A 9969-nucleotide genomic window follows, 5' to 3' on the forward strand; every position below is an offset into this window, starting at 1 on the left:
GTGTGTTTGTTCTCGTCTCGAGGCTACGCTCGGGGACTGACTACCTGCTCGGCTGGTTTGCTACTTTTCTGACCCTAGCACTACGTGACTACGTCACCTACTGTCAGGTTTGGGGACTAAGTGGGCACACTTCATCTTGCGGTGAATGTGTTTTGTTTTTTCTAGAAGACTCCATGCGTCTAGAAGCTGAAAAAGGTTATCTCTTCCCTCGTGCTCAGACTCTAAGTGGGCACACTTAGTTTTACTGTGCAGAAATTTTCAATGCTGGACTTGAGCTCCTTACACCCTTATGTCAAGCCGTCTTCGGAACACACTGCTCGACGATGTTGCACGCTGCTCGGTAGCTGCTCACAACTGCTCGGCGATTCATTATGGTGGTCGGACCATGATCTAGACAGCTCGGTTTTGGTTCGCATCTGCTCGGAAAAGCTTAAGACGGCGTTGCACAACGGGTACAAGGCGCTCGGGGACTAGCTGTGGGGGGTACGACCCCGGATACCCATGGCAGACCACATGGGCTACGCCTCTAGGGGCGGCCCAGCCCACGAGGAGCCTTGCGGGGCACGATTCTGCTCACCGCCTCCCGCAAGACATGGGGAGGATATCCTGAAGATGTTACGAGATCTGTTAGGATATGTATGATCCTATGATTCTTGTAATCTGTTATTACTTTCCGGTTATCTCTCAGATCTAACCGACTTGTAACCCTGCCCCCGGACTATATAAGGCGGGCAGGGACCCCCTACAAAATCAGGACAAATCATACGATAGCTAATACAAACTAACAGACCATAGGAGTAAGGTATTACGTCATATTGACAGCCTGAACCTGTATAACTCGTGTGTCTCTGTTGCCTTCTTGTTCTTGATTACACGCTCCTCTGCCGATCAATCTACCTTCGCGGAATACCCCTCGGAGGACTGCCGACGATATTCTGTCGACAGCCACGGATGAGGAGACGCCATGAGAGAAGCAGGCAAATAGGCTAGCGGCCATGGCGCGGGCGGCGCATGCGCGGCCATCCCCCAAGCGCACGCGACTCCGGCGGCGCAAGCTCGATGGGACCTCGGCGAAGCGCGGCTCCACGAGCAGCTGCTCCCCCGACGCGGCGCCCATCAGCCATCAGCTCGTGGGGCTACGCCGCTTGTGGCGAGGGATCACGGAGCGGGCGGTGCCTCTGGAGAGAGAGAGAGAGAGAGAGAGAGAGAGAGAGAGAGAGAGAGAGAGAGAGGAAGGGGAGGGCGAGATGGAGGTGAGAGGCAGGCGAGGGAGAGCAGCGCTGGAGGAGGAGGGCGGCCGACGCCGCCCCACTCCACGTCGCCGTGGTCGCGTCGGGATAGAGAGAGTCCGACGATATACAGGTCTAATTTTGGTAAAGTTTGAGGGCTTTTTTGAAAACAAATATGAGACGAGACCTGGACTGCGGGTTGATTTGACTAAAGTTTGAGGGTTTTTTTTTGCAAAAAGACCGTGGCTCGCACCGTCTGCGCGCCTGATTGAAAAGCACCCGACGTGGTTCATATGGTAAGATTTGAATACCCGTTTTTGTAATACATGGCACCAATGTGTAGGTACGAGGGCCATGGGCCAGCCTATGGCTGGGCTATTTTGGCCTGGCACCGGCATGGCACCGTCTATGCTAATTGTGTATGTGCCAGCTCAGCCCATATAGCAAGTGTCATACTTGGGCTGAGAGTGTGGCCCGTAGTACAGGCACATAATGGCTTAATTAAAAAACAGTCGACCCGTTAGACTCATTAACCAATTTTTTTGTGGCCACTAATTTTTGTCTACAGTATGTCTATAGCCACGAATTTATACATATAATAAAAAAACTAATAAACAGTTTTATGTTTGGAGTCCTAAAATATTCCAAATTTTTTGAGACATTTTTTCACTTTAGTTGTTAAAGTCAAATATTTTTAACTTTAATCATCGATTTTAAAAGAAAGTTACATAGTTTCACAAGGTCGAGACCTCACCGGATTGATTGTGGAAGGAGACGACGTAAGTGGTTGCTGAGTAATTGGATGCATACAAGTGAGTTTCGAAGACCTCGTATCGAACGTGGATATATGGATCCGGTTTTTATATCGAAACCAGGTCGGGCACGGATGCGTGAGTGGTGGAAGATGATTTGAAAAGCGGACGCGGAAACGTGAGCAGGGATCGAGACTTGGTATCGTCCCGTTTGAATCTTTTTATAGGTGTAGAAGATACAATGATGAATCTAGAAACAAGACCCGGAGGGGGCGGTGTACTGTCTCAGATCCTGGACCGGTGGACGGGATCAGAGGGCAAATAGAGGCATCGAATTTGACAAGTATGCTACCGAGCTTCACCGGGTAAAATTCACTTCTTTGCATGAAGAGGGGCAAAAGTGTATTTTCATATAGCAACATAACAGCCATCTAACGGCCCAATGACGGGAGTGACATATATAGAAGGAGAAATAAATTTAAACAGTGGCGATTTTTTTGAAAGTTCAATCAATAAGTGCAAATGCTGTGTACATAAAAATGTAGGTATGTGCTTGTTTTGTGCGATGCTTTCTCTCTTGCAACAACCACTCAGATCAGTTTGTTTGGGCATGACAAGGCTCTTATGGCTTGGACTGGAGCGGGCCGGGCCATGTCCAATTGACCATGTGTTACTGCTATGTGTACTGCTAGTCTGCTACCTAATGGAAACCGCCTGTAGGAAATTGTATTTTTGAAACTCTGGTATTATTTATTCATTCATCTTTTGTGAGTTATAGTACAGACGCACATTAACAAGTATGCACATATAAGTATGAATGCACATATATACCTCTATGAAGTATGACCACACACACAACCTCCTGTAAGATTGAGCCGGTATATGTTGAGAGTGACGAATTTACCATAAATGCCTCGGTGTTGATGGACATGTCGTCTATCGCGCATTTGAAAAAATATCCATTATTAATACATACTCTGTATGTAAAAAAAAAGAATGAAATTTTCTATGATCATAAGACCATTACCAGTGGAGAGTTTCATGTCATTGTTTCTAAGACTGTCATATCATGTAAAATGAAATAAAATTTGGATGAAACATTCATCGTCGGCCCTCAATGTATAGTTTCATTCTACTGTATCATAGATATTCAATTTCATGACTCATATATTAGTCTAGATGAAACCCATTTATTCTCCCTCTCTTCTTAAAAACATTGCCATATAATTGAAAATGCATATATGATAGCCAATTAAATACAAAATAAAAATCTCACTGTCATCGTGGAGGAGGAAGGGGAAGAAGAGAAAGGATTGTTGTCCAAATAAATTTGGAGCAACGCATCAGCATTTGACTCAAGGAGAGTGGAAGGAAAGATGAGCCGATTTTTTATTTACACGTGACACGCGCAATGCAAAAGTAGTCATCAAGATGGCAATCTTTGTTTTCGAGATATTTTTGCGGCGGCACAAATGAATGAAAAGAAAAAAAAAAGACATGTTTCTATATATATGATTTATATATTAGAAAAGAAATTAAAAAAATAAATAAAGGGAAGAGAGAAAAAAAGAAAAGGAGGCGAGTCCAACGTGCAAGGAGACGAAGACAGAGAGGAGGGGAAGGGGAGCCCCCGCCCCGCCGCGCCGCTCGAAATCCCCAAGCGCCCAAACAAACCACCCCACCCCTATAGGCAAGAAAGAAAGATCAGATCTATGCACCACCCCCAACCCCCAGCCCAGCCATGGCGATCGTGTACGCCCTGGTGGCGCGCGGCACGGTGGTGCTGGCCGAGTTCGCCGCCGTCTCGGGCAACGCCGGCGCCGTGGCCCGCCGGATCCTCGAGAAGCTGCCGCCCGACGCCGAGTCCAGGCTGTGCTTCGCGCAGGACCGGTACATCTTCCACGTCCTCCGATCCGACGCCGCCGGCATCACCTTCCTCTGTATGGCCAACGACACCTTCGGAAGTAACTACCCCTACCCTTCCTTCCTCCTCCTCAATTCGTTCGCAATTAGTAGGGTCTTAGCTGCTACTAATTGCTACTCCAGCTAGTTGATTACTCTATGTTCTGCGATCCTTGAGTTATCGATTTCCCTGCTGCTGTAGTCCCCTGATCTGATTGGGCCTCCTGTGCTGAGCAATACTAGTACAACTCACCTTTCTGTCCATTTTCTTTCGTGATGCAGGAAGGATCCCCTTCCTCTACCTGGAGGGCATCCAAATGAGGTTCATGAAAAACTACGGCAGAGTCGCCCACTCTGCGCTGGCTTACGCCATGAACGATGAGTTCTCCAGGGTGCTCCATCAGCAAATGGAGTTCTTCTCCAGCAACCCAAGCGCCGACACGCTCAACCGTCTCCGCGGAGAAGTCAGTGAGGCACGTACCTTCTCATCAAACTCAGTAAATATTTGTTCCCCCAATGGTATCCTTTAGGGGTTCAGGGTGCTCAACTCATCATCTCTCTGGTATGGTATCCAAATCGACCTCCTGCAGATACACACCGTCATGGTCGACAACATAGAGAAAATTCTTGACAGAGGTGATCGCATATCGCTCCTTGTGGACAAGACATCCACCATGCAAGACAGCACCTTCCACTTCCGCAAGCAATCCAAGAGGCTCCGCAGAGCTCTTTGGATGAAGAATGCCAAGCTTCTGTGAGTGCTGCTACTACCTTTTCCATCTTTCATTCATACCTGTGCTGTCTCTCTTGTATGAATGTATATTGAAGACATTATAGGTCAATCATTTATTGGTTATCTTATTTACTTCACACAGCTTAGCAGTCCTCTCCTGGCTTCTCAACCAGTGTTGTAGCAACCTTCCTCATCTATAACCTAGATTACCAGTGCTGCTCCCCCCTTTTCAAAAACATGACAAAAATATGCTGCCTTTTCTACTGCTTCCCTGCTATTTGCATTTTTACCATTCATTTTCTTGTTGGCAATTCACTGGTCAGTTCCAGAGAAAAATAACTTGTGTAGTGATGTCTATACACATCCATATGTACTTTAGGGGTGTGGGTTAAAATAACAATGATGGGTGACTGACATGTAAATTGTGTATAGGCTCGTGTATTGGTATGGAACTATATAGCTTGGTTTGGTATCCTGCTTGAAAACAAACTGTAATTACAGTTCTTGCCTAAACCTATAGCAATGGTTAACTGCAGGTGCTACTAACTCCTGTTTAGATGCTTTCCCGAAAATTTTCTATAAAAGAAATGCTGTATTTTTATGGTAACCTCTTTTTTTTTTTTGCAGAGTTGTGTTGACAGTTGTCATAGTAGTGCTGCTCTACTTGATCATTTCTGCTTTCTGTGGAGGCCTTTCCCTATCATCATGCAGATCATGAATAACACACCAGATGGCTGGCCCTCCCTTGACTGGTGGAGGGTAAAATACCATGGAATGATGCCTGCTGTGTTGAGCGCCTGGGCTTCCGGAGGCAGAAAAGATAGATGTTTTTAGGAGGACACCTCCACTGTGGTTTTCAGTAAGAGGGACTTTGCCCTTTTGTGCTGACATGAGTTAGTCGTGCAACACTGGGATCAGCATGTACAGTACGTGGATTGTTGTTCAAGAAGTGGAGTTGGTAGTTGCTGTGGTCAGTCGTTTTTTATGTTGCCATGGTTGTGGATGAATCTTAAATCTTTGTGTACTTATTATCTTTTTTGGCCTATCAAACTGTAATTGTGCTTTGTGAGGGCTGGGAATGAGTTGGGTGTGTAGAGTTACTTGGTTAATGTGTAAACATATATGTATGCCGCAGTGAGTTACATACTTGCAATGTTTAGCAGTGTATGACAATTACACACGAAAACGGATTGTGTCTCAGCGATGAGCTTGCCATGGATGTGGGGAAAACTGCAGCCATGTGTGCTTGGAATTGTTGAAGCTGCGAATTGCACAGGCCTGTGATGTGTTTTCTTTGTTCGCTTGAAAAGATGCTAGAGGCCTTTAACCACGAATTCAGAAACTGTTGCCTTTCGTAGAAGGACGTACTTCAGTTACTTTAGTTACACCTAATCTATGTGGCAGTGCGAAATGTGTTGGTGATACTTTCACCAAATCTTGGTGATGTATGTGTAATACAAACAAGTTATCGCATTGGGTGTGTTTTCAAGGAACTGCCCTGTGTTTCCAAGGAACTGCCCTTGATGATGAATAAAAGCATGTACAGCGGAGGATGTCAACGATGAGCAGCAGAGGCGTGGAGTTGCAGGGAGAGAGCAGTTAGAAGGAGGAGCAGGCGCAATGAATGATTCGCAACCACTCTGGCGACGGCGACGGCGAGGCAAAGCATCCAGCAATGCATGCAATTCCAATTCCATTTCCATGTACTTGTTCCATGATCTGATCTCCATTTGTGCCTCAAACAACTCCTCTCTTCCTCTTCTCCGTCTGTTCCTCCTTGTGCTATTAGTATATATATTTGGCTGCTCTTAAAAACTAATGGCGTGCGTGCATTGCAATAAGCAGCAGTGAAGCAATTGAATTGAGGCACCCATTTTCCCACGACACAAGCATGACAAGCGAGTCCGCCACCGTGATCCAGATGCAGATGGACGACGGCAGGGCACCCGTTGTCGCAGCAGCAGCACCACCAGCACCAGCAGGAGCCACCGCCGCCGCGTCGTCGTCCTACGCCACTGCTCCAACAAGTAGCGGTGCAGCTGAACCGGCAGCGGCGCCGCGCAAGACGAGCACCGGTGCCTTCGCTACTGTGGCATCGGTCAAGTGAAAAGCTTCATCACTTGTGTAATCGTCAATGTACGTAACTACTACAAATTAACCAGCTGTCGTTCACTCGTTTTACTGCATGACAAATATAATACAGTGCATGGAGCAACAAACAATCTAATCAAGCGGGTGGTGGTGAGGACGATGTTGCCGCAGTAGCGAAGGCGGACTTGCGGTAGTATGCCATCCCCCTGATGCCGTCGGGATCCATGGCGAAGTCGAGCTGGCGGTAGAACCCGACGACGCGCGTCTCGGCGTAGAGCACGATGTTGGCGACGCCGTCGCGCCGGAGCTCGTCGACGAGGCGCTCCATGACGGCGCGGCCCAGCCCGAGGCCCTGGCACGACGGCTCCACCACCACGTCCCACACCACGGCGTTGAACACGCCGTCCCCGGCCGCGCGCGCGAACGCCACGGGCCGACCTTCCTCCCCGGCCGCCGACAGCCACACCACGCGGCTGTGCTCCAGCGCGCGCCGCAGCCGCTCCTCCTGGCGCCGCGGGAACCCCACGCGTGCGAACACCTCGTTCAGCGCCGCCACGTCGATGCCCTCCGCCGTGCGCCGCACCGCGAACCCGCGGGACTCCAGCTCCGCGTCCGACACCGTAAGCCGCAAGCCACCGGCGGGGCTGGAGGCACGAGGCGGACGCAGCACCAGCCGCCGGGAGGACCGGGATATCGTCGTCGTCGATGCCGCCGCTGCTGCTGCAGTGGACGGGTACTGAGGCGGTCGCAACAGCAGAAACCGCCGCGATTTCAATGCTGCCGCAGCAGAAGCCGCACCCGGCCATGGTTGCTGCCGCATCTGCATTGGCATGGCAAGGAGCAGCTGATTGATGACTTGGTTGGTGAGCTAGCGAGATGGAGGAGATGCAGCAAACTCTTGGTTGGATTCTTCTGCTCCATCCCAGTGGCCCTGGATCACCTGCTTATCCATCCTATCCTTGGCCGCCTCCGCCCTCAGCCCAATTTGCTTCCTCCTACTATCTCTCGGCCGTCGGATCTAAAATCAAGGGCCTGAATTCAATCAGGACCTGTTCAATGAAAACATGAGACTGTCAATGCAGCAATGAGTAATCAAAGGACAATCATTACATAATTTTTTTGGCCTTAGGTGTAAGATAGAGGGTCCATATTAAATCTATCAATTTTCACTTTAACTTCTTCCCTACAGCTTCTACTTCATCTGCTTCCACCTACACTCTACCCCGCTCTCTCCGTCTTTTCCTCCCACTTCGGCACCTCCTCCACCATGGACTAGCCTTAAATTCATCGGGTGTGCCTCCTCCTCATGGCCTCTTCATCCCAGGCCGCCATCGCAATACCTCTCACCTAACTCCTATGGCGCCCCGTCAGCTCCTTTGACCGATGCCACGCTATCCCGGTGGAGGTCGGCAGGCTATCTCTATCACACTCCTGCCCTTGCACCGCAATGCCTTCCCTCACTGCCCGGCCAGCGGCGCAACTACCGCCTTACCCTACGCCGCCCCCACACCCGCCACCATCGTTGAGCTGGCCTTCTCTCCCCCTATAATCCTTTGTAAGTCCATCTGATTCAGGTAAGCTCCCAAACCCATAACCCTAACCCTAACCTTACTGGAGTTGAGGAAGAAGACTACGTGACATTCTTGGATTGTCCAGAAAAATTCAAGTGAGAGTAGGCCTTAGTGATGTTTAGCTTTACTCAAACATAAACACTTAGACCCGTTTGCAACTCAGCTTCAATAGTGTAGCTATTTTCATCTTCAGCTTCACGAGCTTAAGAAACAATCACGATGGGAGCTTCATGAGCAGCTTTACCAGCTTTACTCAAACATAAGCCCTGCCCTACGCCCTGATGCTCCTGCCGCCTCCGTTCGGCCACGCCGTAAACTCTAAACCCTGATGCCTGGGCCTCAACGACCATGGTTCCGCCCCGATAGTCCCTACCCCGACTCATCCGGCCATGACCCTTAGATGGCATGCTTTTAAATCATTTTGATTATTTGAGTTAGTGCTTCTTACTGATTGAATTAAAGGCACGCATGTTGATCTCACCAGAATGATGGAAAAGCCTTATGGTAAATCAAGGAGCCAATAATCGAATATCAATTTTCTCATTACAGGAGACAACACACAAATTTAGACTAAATGATAATAAATGGCAGCATCGGTACTAAATTAAGAATTGGCTGGGGCAATATCACGATATAGTATGCATACAACTGGTGGACTTTTTGGGCCTATTTGGAATGTAGAAATTTCACATGAAATGTGAAGGAATTTCCCGAGAATCATTTTAACTTTATAGGAAAAACACAGAAAAGGAAAAATTTCTCGCATTATAAACATACCCTTCATGTATAAATCAAACCAAGACAAGACACATAGTTCTCTCCTAAAGTAAAAGGAGACACCTTTTTCTCGATTGGGTATTTAACCCATTTTTTCTCTCTTTCAGGAAAAAGAGGGGTGACCAAAAATTTATTCAGAGCGTGCATACATATGGACCGGCCGGGAGTCAAAAGCGACCCAGTATTATTCAGAAAACTGCCATGACAGTATCGTCGCCATGGCTAGAATTGTGGCACCTGGTTTTGTGCCTGACTATTCCAAGATCAACGACTTTTTCGTTGAAGCCGCGGGCGACCACCTCTACACCAGTCAGCACAGTAGCATTCACTACTAGAAACAGAGACTTTGCCGAGTGCAAAATTTTTTGTCGAGTGTCAAAAATCGGGCACTCGGTAAAGAATTGCACTCCGCAAAAAAATACACTCGACAAAGGACTTCTTTGCCGAGTGCTAGACTCTCGGCAAAAGCGCGGCACTCGGCATAGGATGACCCGCGTAACGGTGTTTGGCCACGTCCTTCTTTGTCGAGTGCCTGCTATTAGGCACTGGGCAAAGTTTTTTAAAAAAAAAATAAAAATTCTTTGCCGAGTGTCCCAGATCTGGCACTCGGCAAATTTTTTTTTGAAAAATACTTTGCCGAGTGCCCCTGGCACGGCACTCGGCAAAGATTTTTTGTTTAATTTTTTTTTGAATAATACTTTGCCGAGTGCCCCTGGCACGGCACTCGGCAAAGATTTAATTTTTTTTAAATGTCTTTGTCGAGTGCCCTGTGAAGGCACTCGGCAAAGACGAAATATTTAAAAAAAATTCAAAACCCTCTTTGCCGAGTGCCATACCCCGGCACTCGACAAAGTTTTTTTTTAATTTTTGGCCTCCAAATTTTTTGTGCAGCCCTTTTAAAGCACCAGGAACTC

At 48.0% G+C, this 9969-nt stretch overlaps 2 protein-coding genes across 2 annotated transcripts; one reads left to right on the forward strand and one right to left on the reverse strand.

Annotated features, from left to right (window-relative positions):
- The first annotated feature begins 3576 nt into the window (after positions 1-3576).
- LOC136501072 (vesicle-associated membrane protein 714-like) lies at positions 3577-5644 on the forward strand. The gene is made up of 4 exons (XM_066496566.1): positions 3577-3945; positions 4166-4356; positions 4474-4637; positions 5244-5644. Exons 1-4 carry the CDS (start codon positions 3723-3725, stop codon positions 5332-5334), a joined length of 669 nt encoding a protein of 222 aa, XP_066352663.1. The 5' UTR covers positions 3577-3722; the 3' UTR covers positions 5335-5644.
- Positions 5645-6720: 1076 nt separating this feature from the next.
- LOC136501071 (serotonin N-acetyltransferase 2, chloroplastic-like) lies at positions 6721-7683 on the reverse strand. The gene has a single exon (XM_066496564.1). It carries the CDS (start codon positions 7537-7539, stop codon positions 6844-6846), a length of 696 nt encoding a protein of 231 aa, XP_066352661.1. The 5' UTR covers positions 7540-7683; the 3' UTR covers positions 6721-6843.
- Between the last annotated feature and the right edge of the window lie 2286 nt (positions 7684-9969).

The sequence above is a fragment of the Miscanthus floridulus genome, chromosome 13 (assembly GCF_019320115.1).
Source record: "Miscanthus floridulus cultivar M001 chromosome 13, ASM1932011v1, whole genome shotgun sequence".
NCBI classification, from domain to species: domain Eukaryota; kingdom Viridiplantae; phylum Streptophyta; class Magnoliopsida; order Poales; family Poaceae; genus Miscanthus; species Miscanthus floridulus.